The sequence below is a fragment of the Sorex araneus genome, chromosome 7, assembly GCF_027595985.1.
Source record: "Sorex araneus isolate mSorAra2 chromosome 7, mSorAra2.pri, whole genome shotgun sequence".
Lineage (NCBI taxonomy): Eukaryota > Metazoa > Chordata > Mammalia > Eulipotyphla > Soricidae > Sorex > Sorex araneus.
Window position 1 is genome coordinate 61940665 of NC_073308.1, and position 13057 is coordinate 61953721.

At 36.2% G+C, this 13057-nt stretch overlaps 1 protein-coding gene across 1 annotated transcript in view; it reads left to right on the forward strand.

Moving 5' to 3' along the window:
- IQCM (IQ motif containing M) overlaps positions 1 to 13057 on the forward strand; it is a 544597-nt gene that overhangs the window by 278323 nt on the left and 253217 nt on the right. Inside the window, exon 6 of the mRNA XM_055144242.1 lies at positions 6843 to 6895. Coding sequence (XP_055000217.1) covers positions 6843 to 6895 — 53 coding nt within the window. The remainder of the gene's footprint in view (positions 1 to 6842; positions 6896 to 13057) is intronic.

Below are 13057 nucleotides of genomic sequence, written 5' to 3' on the forward strand. Positions count from 1 at the left end.
CTCAAAGGTGGTGGGTCTGTTTTCTCAGTATATGGAGCCCATCGTCTTCCAGATAACTTTTTAATCTGTATATAGCTGTTGGACTTAAAGCTACAGATACAAGCGTTAAAGTTTCTTCAGCTCATTTTGTAGGAACATTATACTTGAAGAATGTAAACACTGCCTTGTTAAAATATATTTTTACTGGCTTATTTTACATCAGTTCATTATGTAACGTGATCAGAAATTTAGGGTAATTTGCACAGTTATAAATAATAAGTATTTGAAAAAATGTTGCCAAAGCTATAAGGAATCTCATGGATCTGCCAAAATTTGGTATGAATTGTGCTTAATTCTAGAGGATTTAAGCTCAGAAGTGGCTGCTTTCTTGGTTTAAGTGTAATGTGATACTCAAATTTTAGAGTAGATGTACAGCATTAAATACTGAGGTTTTGATTTTTATCCACAAGTGGAGATTTAAAATAAAAAAATAAAGATAAAAATGTTGTATTAGGAATTAATCAGTTTAAGAAAAGTTCTCTTCTGTCTCTATTTCGTTGAAACCAAGATCCAGCTGGGTCCAACAAGAATGGTCACTGTTGAAAGAGTAGTTGATAAAGTAATTTAATCAAATTACTTAGAATTTCAAGTGAGCCTTCAATAACTAGAAAAGTCAACTGAACTCATTTGAAAAGCTGTAGACTTTGATAGAGTTGATAATTCAAGGGAACGGAATAATGACTTAGGGACAAGTTGAACAGTTGTTAAAAATAAATCTGATCAGGTCTAATATCTTTCAGCATGTTTTTTCCTCAAGAGAGTTGTGTATTTCCTAAAGAATTGTTTCTGCAGCAGCTGATGAGGATAAAGGTCTCTTGACACCCGAACTTCCTACTTTTTAATGAAAGCATGTCTTGTTTAATGAGGAGGATCAGCACCCTTTGAAATTAAGTACAAGTGCATGTACTTCTAGTGGCAGCCCCGGGCGTCTAAAGCCGGAACTTCAATCCACCTCGGCTGCCTTTTCTTATTTACAGCTAGCTTGTGGCGGTAACTTATTTCCTACCTTTGCAGTTAGCTACATTTCATTAACGTTAGAAGTATGATGGGATGGAGAGGCAGAGACAAATGAGTGTTCCGGGGACCTGGTGCCGACAGGATTTCAGAAAACCGGTGCCTAACTAGACAAATAAAATGCCTGGGATTTTTCTTGACATCTTGTTTGCCACATCATGGAATAAGGAAAACCAGCAATGAGAATATAAGCAAAAAGGAAAATCGGAATGCAGGGAGGCGACTGGCAGCTGCGGGCACAGGACTGGAGCGTGAATTTCCACACTCTTTGTGACTAGCATCACTTGAAAGGTTTCTTTTCTGCTCAAGACAAATAGAACTCGGCAAGGAAGTCATATATAAAATATTTACAATACACTTGAAGATTCCTTGGAAAATACTAACTTTTAATGGAACAATATTTTTAGGTGGACCATAAATACAAGCCTAACAAAAGAAATTTTGACAAAATATAAAGAAATATGATGGACTCTTACAAATGTTTCTTTCTCCCCAATTTCTCTGACTTGCAGAGAACAAACTTCTTTCTTTTCAACTTAATGTCAAGGAAGTAAAGTTCTTCAGTATATCTCTGAATTCTAAATTCATGATTATTTTTTCATAGATCAACATATTATTCTTATGACAAATGTGAGTAGTCAAATGTCCATTTTACATCAAAGGAATTCACTTATTATTTACTTATTCACTGATGCTTTTTATTTTTCAGTTGATATTATTTGGTGCATTTTGCAGAACAACAGTTGAGTTGGGGATGGGGAACAATAATACCCTCTCTGGGCTTTTTTTTTTCAAACAAGGCATAAAATCTAAAGTAAGACAGTTTGAACAGAAGGTTTGAGCACTGGATTAAGAAAACTTGGGACTTCAAACGGATAGAATAGAACACTTCCCATAACAAGGAGGGGATGGCTTCCTCTTTGACTTTGAGAGCAAAAGAATGAATTTTTAACATATTCACGGCTAAACACCTATTCTCCCACCATTCCACAACAACATATTTTTAGGTCATAAGAGAGAGCAGTAATTGCTTCTTTGATTAAGAACAGGGTAAAAGATTATTATGTTTGTCCCTTTACCTACAGTATCTGTATTGTAAACCATAATTTCCTAAAGCGGGGTGGGGGTAAATACAGAGAGAGACACAAAGGAGAGAGAGACAGAGAGAGACAAAGAGCAAGAGACAGAGAGCAAGAGACAGAGAGGAGAGTAGCTGCCATAGAGGCAGGCTTGGAGGGGGGATGTGGGAGAGGCAGGAGGGAAGCTGGGGACACTTAGTGGGAAGGATTGAGGGAAACACTTAGTGGGACAGGTATCGGAACAGTGCATGACTGAAACCCAATCACGAACAACTTTGTAACTGTGTGTCTCACAGTGATTCAATTTTAAAAAAAGTTTTTTAGAAAGAATAGGGTAAAACACCGAAAGAGAAGAACATCTTCTATAACTTCAGAACCTTTATCGCTCCTTTATAAAATATGCAGTTGAGATATAGCACATGCCTTTGACAGGTGAGGCCTTGAGTTTGATCCCCATCATGGCAGCTCTGTCCTCTATCACCTCCAGGTATAACTCTGGTGGCAAGTTAGAGCCACCAGGCCCAGCTGCACTAAGGGGCCAGAGTTACAAAGCAGCAGGGCTGTGGCTCAGGTCCAATATCACCAGGAGTGACCTCCAGTGTCTATGTGGGAAGATCCTATGTAAAACAATCTGTATTCTGCAAGTAATGGCAAGGTATTTCCCACGATGCCCAAAGTATCTGGATGACCTTAACTTCCCATGCTTAGGTGACAGTTGTTAGATGTTATATTGGTCATACGGAGCAAAGTTGATTTACCATTTTGGGGAAACTGACATACAACAACTTTTTTGTAAACATGTCTTTTAATTTGGGGAAAGAACCTGAATTTCACTGGGTTGTGTTATCTGTGGGTATTTCCTGTTGTACCAGTTTATATTTAAGATATTCTGATTGCATTGAATTAAAGAGTGATCATATTATGAAATAATGGTAGAATTCCTCATGACATATCACATTTGTGTTGACATAACTGTCATTTCAGCCTCATATTTGAAAAATTCTTTCCTTAAGTGGGTGAATTATTCACTTATACTAAAATCTTTCATTACCTTTTATTGGATCAGAGGTGAGAAGATTCTATGCCTGAAGTCTGAAACTCATTGTAAACAATTTTGTAAATCGTGCTGTCTAATTTTTTCTAAAGAGCCAAAAAATATTATAATTAACTGGGAATTATTGATAAGAAGTCAATTGAGTTTGGTGATATAAATAACATGTAGCCATGGATCAGGTAGATGAAACAAAATTAAAATATTATAGATCAGTGCCTTTTGATTCCATTTCTGGTAGCATAAAATATTTTCTGTAATTCCAAGTGGTGTTTTGCACAGTTGCCTGAATATGCTCATATTTTTCTATGATGATGTGGTTTTGTCATTTTAGTTCTTTGGACAACTGCACAGGAGTTGCAGCATTCATGGCATTTAGACAATAAATAGTAGCCTTAGACTTGCCACTTATTAAGTATTGTCTACTACGTGCCACTCGGGAGAAATGCAGCGGGCCAGTCACAGTGTCCTGCTTGTCCCTTTCTTCACAGACCCTAGTGCTTTTTAAATAAAAAAAAAAGTTATAAAAACTCCAGAATTTTTAAAGTATTTATATAACATAATTTTTTTCAGGGGGCACATATGGTGGTGCTCAGGACTTAGTCCTGATGGGGCACAGAGGGCCATATGTGGTAATGGGTATTGAACGAACCTGGATTGGCCTCATGTAAGACAAGTGCCCTAGTTGATGTACTATCTCTCTGCCCCCTCCAAATACTTAATTCATATACTATTATTTTATACCTAATTTTTAACAGAAAAACATTCAAATTTTGTGGAACCTGAAGAGTATACATTTAAAAAAATTACAACTTAAAAATAATTCAGGTAAGTATGGTTTACAGCACTGTATATGTTTTAGGGGTTTGAAGTTCACCCCTATTCTACATATATGTTACCACATTAAATCCACTACCAAAGTACTATTTTATTTCTAGGCATTTATATGTAATAAAAAGATAATGATGGTGTATTTATCTCTAAATATTAATTCAGCATATGTATAATAAGTATTCAAATATTTTTATCATTATTTACCAATAACAAAACATTGCAACAGTCCAAATATCTGGTAAAACGAGGCTGATAAATCAGCAGTTTGCATGTTGTATTCATACCAGGAAATGCAATTTAGTTGGCCAAAAGTAATGTGCCTGTTTGTACAATTAAAAGAAAAATACAGTATATATATATGTATATTTTGCTTCACTTGGAAAATTTGTCTTCCTTTTTCTTTTTTTAAAAATTTTATTTGGACACTATGGTTTATGATACTGTTAATAGCCAGGTTTTATGCCTGAATCTATAAAGTGTATTGAGAAAAACATAGGCAGAACATTTCATGCCATTGAATCTAGAGGCATCTTTAGTGATTCATTGCCATTGGTCAAGCAAACAGAAGCAAAGATAAATAAAAGGAACTCCATCAAACTAAGAAACTTCTGCACTGCAAAAGGAATGATGAGAACCATAAAAAGACACCCCCCACGGACTGGAGAAAATATTTGCCCACTACTAATCTGACAGAGGGTTAATTTCCAAGTTTCATAAAGCATTGGTAGAACTCAACAAAGAGGTGCAGAAACATAGAGTGGGTAGGCGGTTTGCTTTGCATGCAGCCCATCTGGGTTGGATTCCAGGTACCCCTGTCAGAAGTGATCCCTAAGGACAGAGCCAGCAGTAAGCCCTGAGCATTGCCAGGTGTGGCCCCCAAAGCAAACAAAACCCAAAAGGTAAAGAAGAACCTAAAAAAATAAAACAAACAAAAACAAAAACCAGCCCCCTTAAAAACTGGGAGAAAGTGATGACTAGAAACTTCCTCCGACAAGATCTACAGATGGCCAAAGGAATATGAAGATATGCTCAGTATTATCAGGGAAATGCAAGTCGAAGCAACAGTGAGATATCTTCTCCCACCAGTGATACAGGCACACATCACAAAGAGCAAGAACAATCAGTGTTGGCATGACTGTGGAGAAAAAGGACCCTTATTTTTCATTCACTGCTGGTGGCCATGTTGACTGGTTCAACCCCTTTAGAAAACAATATGAATGATTCTCAAAACACCAAGAATTGCTCCTCCATAGGACCTAGCAATTTCACTTCATGGTATCTACCCCAAGGTAGATTCAGAAAAGACATTTGCACTCCTATGTTCATTGCAACACTACTTAAAATAGTCAAAATCTGGAAACAACCTAAGTTTCCAAGACTGGATAAAAAACAATGGTACAGGTACATTCAGTTATAAGTAAAGATGAACTAATGCAATTTGCTGCTACATGGATGTATCTACAGAATATCATGTCCATGGGCATTAGAGGGAGAGGGACAGATACACAGTAATCTCACTTATATTCGAGTAAAAAAGAAACATAGTAAAGAAATAACAAATGACCAAAGGCAACAGAAATTTAGAACTTATCTTTGATAGGGAGCTTACCACAGGGGGGGGGGGAATGGCAGTAGGATGGGGTGGGGACAGGGACAGTACAACAGTGGTGGAGGGAAGCAGACACTCTGGTGGAGGGTGTTGGAATATTTTATGCACTGACAGTATTGCAAGGCAGAGTAATTAAAACAATGCAAATTGAATTTTTAATAAAAGGGGGTCAAGGCTTATTTCATTTAACAGGTTACCCTTTTAGAATCATCCATGTTATTGAAAATGGCAGAATTTTGTATTTGTCTGTAACCAAATTATATTTCATTGTGTATATATATATATATACAAAATTTTCTTTGTCATGAATAATTAATGGGCAATTAGTTTATCTGTTTCTCTGTGATCGTATTAATAATTTTGCTTGTTTGTTTGTTTTTGAGGCAAGGGGTGGATGAAGGTGCCAGGGCTCAAACTCTAAACCTCATCCATGCAAAGCATGGCCTCTGCCATTGAGTTAAATCCCTACCCCTTTTTTTCCCCCTCACATTCTGAGTCTTACCTATTTTTTAAAAATTTTTGCTTTTGGGGTCACACCCAGCGATGCACAGGGGTCACTCCTGGCTCATGCACTCAGGAATTACTCCTGGCGGTGCTCGGGAGACCATATGGGATGCTGGGAATCGAACCCAGGTTGGCCTCGTGCAAGGCAAATGCCCTACCTGCTGTGCTATTGCTCCAACCCCAAGACTTATCTATTTTTATTTCATTTGGCTGACTTAGTGGAAGATCCCCATTAATGATAGGAAAATATGTTGCTTAAAATCTTTTGCAAAACTGAGAAGGAATAAAAATGATACTTATCCATTTTTTTGGAAATTCTTGTGATTTATTTTTCTTTAGCAAGGAATTATTTCTCTTTGCTATCTATGCCCGCAGCTACACAATGTAGCAGTACTTTAACCAATACTGAGTACTTAGGGAAGGCGTTCTCTTCCCCCACTGTCCTTCATCCTTAGAATGCTGCAGGTACAGTATCTGTTGATAAGAGACTAAGGCCTCTGTCCTCTCTTTCTCTCCTCTCTCTCTCTCTCTCTCTCTCTCTCTCTCTCTCCCCCCCCCCTCTCTCTCTCTCCCCTCTCTCTCTTCTCTCTCTCTCTGTGATTAGTATGTAAGTTTGTAGTTTGTGTTATACATTGAGATGGTTACATCACAAAAACTCTAATTTTCTGTTTGGAAACAGTTTTTTTGACTCACCTGCCTTCCCCTGCCTCAGATTTGACTTGTCCACACTGCAGTCCAATGCCTCGTCATTTCTGACAGATCAAGGTGAGTTTCAATGCGGCAATGCTGCTAGGACAATAATGCTTCTTATGTTGCATTCTTTGAATCACAAAGTCAGATAGTATTGAACAGCCATTTCCTTTGTCATCACTTTAAATGCTGTATCAAAAGATGAAGAGAACTTAGAAACAACTGTTAATAAGATGTTTTCAGGCTTTTAAATCTCTAATTTGAATTTTGAGAGACTGGATATTTGTGTGTGTGTGTGTGCGTGTGTGTGTGTGTGTGTGTGTGTGTGTGAGAGAGAGAGAGAGAGAGAGAGAGAGGGAAAATATGGAAGATTTTATGAAATTTAAGGACATATTCTTGCAATTTAAAATTTTGAAAAGTTTCGCTATAGTTTAGCTGTTATTTTGGACGGGAGGAGTGGGGTTGGACCACATCTCGCTCTCCTGAGGGATCACTTTTAGCTGGGCCTGGTAGACCATAGGTGGCCTGGGATTGAACCCTTGTTGGCCACGTACACGGCAAGCTCTTTACCCATGTACTATTTTTTCTGGCCTTTGACATACTGTTTTAAAAATATGATTCCTCAAAAGAAAATACAGATGATTTTTTTAAAGTCCCTTAAGTGTGGTTGAGAAACCCTCTGGACTTGGTGAGCTACTTGAAAACCTAGGGCGCTATTGATTTGGAGAAACTATTTTGTGATACACATTTTCTGGCTCTTTGGAGTATCATTAAGAGAACCTCTTCTTGTAGAGAGGGACTTGATTTTGGAAGCCACTTTTAAAAACTTTTTGAAAAAAATCTCCTCCTTAGATTTTAATGGCACCAGGTCAATAATTTCTTTTATCTAACGTCAGCTGTGTAGCCTTTATATTCACCCAAGTCATTGATATTTGATGATATACTGTATGAATCTAAAATTCGCAATAGGTCTGTGAGTATTTTGGTCCACAATTTAAGCTCTTTTAAGACTTGATAAGATCACTTGGGTCTCTAGCACTGTGGGATAAGATGTGGATATAACTCCCTGGAACTCTATAATATTGTGAACCAATGGTAAATCCACAATAAAAAAATATAAGGGCGGGAGAAGTAGCTCAATGACTTGAGCACATACCTTGCTTGTGGGAGATCAGAGTTCGATTTCTGGCATGACCATGGTCTCCTGAGAACTGCCAGGAGTGGGAGTCCGGACCAGAGAGCTGGGAATAGCTACCATTGGGGGCATCCCCCAACAAACAAATTTAAAATATTAAAAAGTAACTTATGGCCTGCCAAAACTTTTCATACTTTTATCTGTTATAGTAAGTCATATTGATAGGAATATGTATAAATTGTCAAAAGTTTTATGGGAAAATTTTATAATAACATATATACTGTTGTATTCTTTTTCACTTTCTTTTTTAAAAAGTCTATTCTTTATTGTATTTTTTAACCATTCGTGGAAATACTCAGGTATTAAAAAACTTGCTCCTGGTTTTGTACTTAGGTTATAACTCCTGGTGGTTTTCCGGGAATCCATACAGGATGCTGGGGATAGAAACCGGGTCTGCTGCATGCAAGGAAAATATCAGCTGTACTCTTGCTCTGGCCTCTTCTTTTTCATTTTCAATATTTATTATTTAGGGTTTTGCTATCTCTAATCTTCTATTTTCTCTTCTTTATGTTTAGAAAGTTGCTAAAGTCCAATTAACAATATTGTTTTCTCTTTTTGAGCCAACTTATAGCTTTATTTATTTGCTCTATATGGCATTGCTTTTGTCTCATGAATTTTTATTAACTGTTATAATTTCCTCTTCTTTATGTTGATCTATGCAGACTGAGCATGCTTTTTGAGACCTTTATTTATTTGATTTTATTTAGGAACTCATTCAAAATAATAAACTTTTTACATATCATTTTTATATGTGTTTTTTTTCTCAATGCGATAAAACTTTAAATAAAATGGATAAATTTTCTGAGAGTAGCAATTTCTCTTTAAAAGTAGTCAGTAGTGTGGTAGACATATGGGAGAGTCTCAAAAAATATAAGTAGATTTTTGTGCCCTGTGAAGATACCTTAAACTAGTCTAAACCCTTGCCATTAAACTTTTGTTGTATTAAGAACAATAGAAATTAAAGAAAATTCTCCATAATAACACATCTAAGGACATATCATATGACACATATCAAATAACATATCAAAGGACATTCTGAGGTGAAGAAAATTTGTCTCTTAATGCCACCGCCCCATCAGCCGCCGTGATTAATGACTTAATTCCTTGAGATTATGTTTTCACTACTCATCTCTTCAATGGTAGTGGCTATACACTTTAACATTTGCCTAAGCCTCTAACAAAATAGTTGAATCATTTCTTTTATCAGGCAAAAATGTCTGTTTCATTTTCACCCAGAAATTATAAAAGCATCTCCATAAAAGAAGAGTCTGGCTTCCTCAGCAGGCTGCCCAGCAGGGCAGGTGCTGGTCTGAGTCGGGGGGGGGGGGGGGCTACCCTAGCCAATGTCCAGCCTGGGGGAGTCCAACAGTGGGATGAGGTTCTGCTGGATATGCTGGGTACTCTGTTCTTGGCTTGCTGGTGGTTGCATGTGTGTGTGTGGTGGTTGCATGTGTGTGTGTGTGTGTGTGAGAGAGAGAGAGAGAGAGAGAGAGAGAGAGAGAGAGAGAGAGAGAGATGGGGAGAGAGAGGGCAAAAGGGAGATAGAAGGGAAGGGGAGAAGAAAGGGGAGGGGAGTGGGGGAAAGCAGAGAAGAGGAGAAGAAAGGAGAGGAGAGAAGGGGAAGGGAGGGCCTTGGAGGGGAGGAGAGGGAAGGTGAGGAGGAGAGAGCAGTTTCTTCACAAGGGCTTACTTTTATGAGCTCATCCAAACTCTTTCCCCAAGGAGCCATCACCCCAAAACTATCATTTTAGGGTCGGGGTTTCCACATCTGGAGTTTTAAAATATTATTTCCTTTGTTGTACATGAGATTTTTCAGGCACGACTAGTGTAATTTTTCCTATCTCTCAGATGAAGAAATAGCAGAAAAGAAAAATAATGTACAGCTAGCTTCTCTCACAAATATCTGCTTCTAATTCTTAATCTTGTTTCATTTTATTGAATATGGGAAGTCATCCTCCTAATTGAAACCTCAAGGTTAGGATAATCCTCTGGATCAGACAGTTTAGGTCTTTTAGAATTAAATGGGTAGCAACCCTATGCCCAGGAAAGACTAAAATAATGACAGAACAGCAAACACATACCCAGGAATGGATGGAAAAGGGCAGTTCTGGGTCAGTTAGATATAGACGACAACATAGATAATGATAGAATAGGAAACTGTTGTGACTGTATACTTTAAGGGCGCCTACTGATTGGCTGAGAGAAATATCCCAGCTTTTGCTCTTAACATATGTATTGTGTTTTGATGTTTTATTAACTGTCTTTAATGTCTCTGACAGTTTAAGCAGTGGCTCACACGTTAGGACTCAGAGCAGAGAAGCAATATTCTGCGAAATAAATGGCCAGCCTGCAAGCTCACTTTGTGATTGCCCAGGTCACCCTAAAGTTTGACAGTCCTTGTGTGTTTGTCTTCTTGTGTGTTTATTTCATTGTCTGTGACCAACCCCTCTGAACTGAGGTCACAGGTACCAATCTGGTTGACTTTATTGTGGTAAATTGACAGTTATTTGTATTGTGTTGTATATATCCACATTTTTATATAGTCATTTATGGCTTTTGAAAGCTGTGATATTGGGAAATAAAATGAGCCAGTATAGGATGAACTTATAAACTAGTATGTTGTGAGATACTTGATGTTAGTAGTCAAAAGATAGTGTAACTTGGTGTGATTTTTGAGTTTTGATATATATTATTCCCTATAGTTTAAATTTTGTACATCTTGATGCTATTCTTATTTTTAGAATTTCATTTTAAGTATTATGTGATTATCAATGATATTATATTTTATAAAATTTTAATGTATGACTTTGTGTTGAATTATAAACTAGTTTGCATTTCACATTCAGTGTATAAAATATAATACTTCTCACCAAACTAGCTGAATGACCTTGTTAGGATATTTATCCTTCCTAACCCATTGTTCTATTGTGGGAATGAGATACTTGTATCTGTTTTTCAGAATTATTAGCAAAGAATTAAATGAGGTGTGATAGGTAAAGCATCTCCTTGGCTTTCTTCCATCTCATTTCCTCTCTGAAATCAGAATCACATTTTATATTAGATGACTTAATCTATTTGTATCCACTTTTATTAGATCTTATAAATTGCCCCACCAAATGTGTATGTTCTTTCAGAAACAAGTTAGTGCAAAGGAAAGAACCAGAATCAGGGAGTAAAGTTTCTTGGCATCAAGATTGTAGCCAAGGACAATTATGTTCAATTGCTTTCCATGCTCTGAAATTAATTGCCTGTGATATTAATTATAAACTCTTAATTTGTAAAATTGTCTTTAGACACATAGGTCCTTGCTTAGATATATGAATATTTTGGTAGATAAGTTGCAATCTGATTGCCAGTATAAACTTTCAGGAGCACAATCTCTCCTTGTCTTTCTACTTCCTATACTGGTCAGCCCATGTGCAAGGCATAAACCTTAACATTATTCCATGTATTTCTAGATGGTTGTTTTGTTTCTTCCACATTTAACATGCCTGACCGATAGTAAAAATTCAGTGTTCAGTGCACCTAATAAAGTATGAAATATATCTGGTATTTGAAGGTAATGAACCCATCAGTTGCTTTTGAAATACTAGCTGCTCACCATTAGTTTGGTTGGTCCTGAAGAAAGCCCTACTTTGTGAGTATTAATGTGATAGTAACTATTGCTTGCTGATTGAATACACCTGTGGTAAATAATTTTTTGATGAGATTTAAAATGAAAATAAAATAAAAATAAAAGTCAGAAGGGAGCTGTAGGTTACTGTAAAATTTCATTGAATAAAAGTGTCTTAACACATCAATCTTTCTAGAGCAGACACTATGTTGTGTGTGAGTTTTTGCTTGGTAAGCAGCACATTTCTTAGCTTTAATTAAAAAAAAGTGATATATTTTTTCTCTCGAATACACATAGAAAGAACTTGTGCAAATTTTCTGGACCAGTAGACATGTTTGGGTCCCTAAATATATTTTAAAATCTATTCCGAGAACTATTCATTATTGTTTCCTAACTCATAGGGAGACCAAAGTCAGCCACTCTTCAAATTTAATATCCTGGAACAATATTCTGGTGTTCTAAAATGTATTTTAAACCAATGAGAATCTCTGTTGTATTTGGATGATTGAGCTTTGAAGGAGCTCCAAATTTTTCTGTGAAGTCCATGTGATGGGTTTATAGTTTAGATAGATTAAGGCAATAACTGTTGAGATCACAGATATCCCTTCTTTGCAAAAGGGGAAAGGAATACTATATTTTTTGTCACTCTTGGCTGCTTTGAAAAGGTACAATATTTCATTGCTTTTAACGTGGAATTAATTTATAGCAACTATTCAAAGAATCTATTCAATTACACACCAATGGATATGAAAATGGATTTCCTATTTTAGGAGTGCTAAACTATGTCCACTGGGAAATACAATGTGTATAAGGGATGTTTCTTTCAAGTATTTCATGTATATGAATCTTTTAAATATGAGGTAGTGAAATCATGCTGGCAAATATACTACAATTCTATTACTTAAAAACAAAAGTCAAGATGGTTTGACTTGAAGGTTCGTTGTGACTTAGCAGTTTTTAAAAGTTCCATTTATTAAATGTCATGCTAATTAACCAAACTATCAATTTTATAAAGCCTACCTCTGAGTGACTTTTCTGAAGTTATGTATACATATATTTCTATTAAAATCTGTTTGGAATATTTCTTCTTGGTCAGACACACAAATTAAACTTAGTCCTTAGCAAAAATTTTAACATTCGTTAATTTACTCAATAACTTTTAATTGCATTTTAGAAAAAGATCTTATACCTTTATTTGCCCTTTTTTAAAGGCAGTTTTCCAGCTAGACTTAAAAATACATTTTTCACTAGTAGAGTTTATTTATACCTTAGAATATTTAAATGACTAATGTATTCTCTCTTATTGTGTTTTAAAAATGGAATCATTTATTTCTCCCTTACAAAAAGAAAAATGCAGATAATAAACAAGTTTTTTGATAGCAATTGTTTCTAGTTTTTAAATAATTTATAGAACAAACATTTTAAAGTT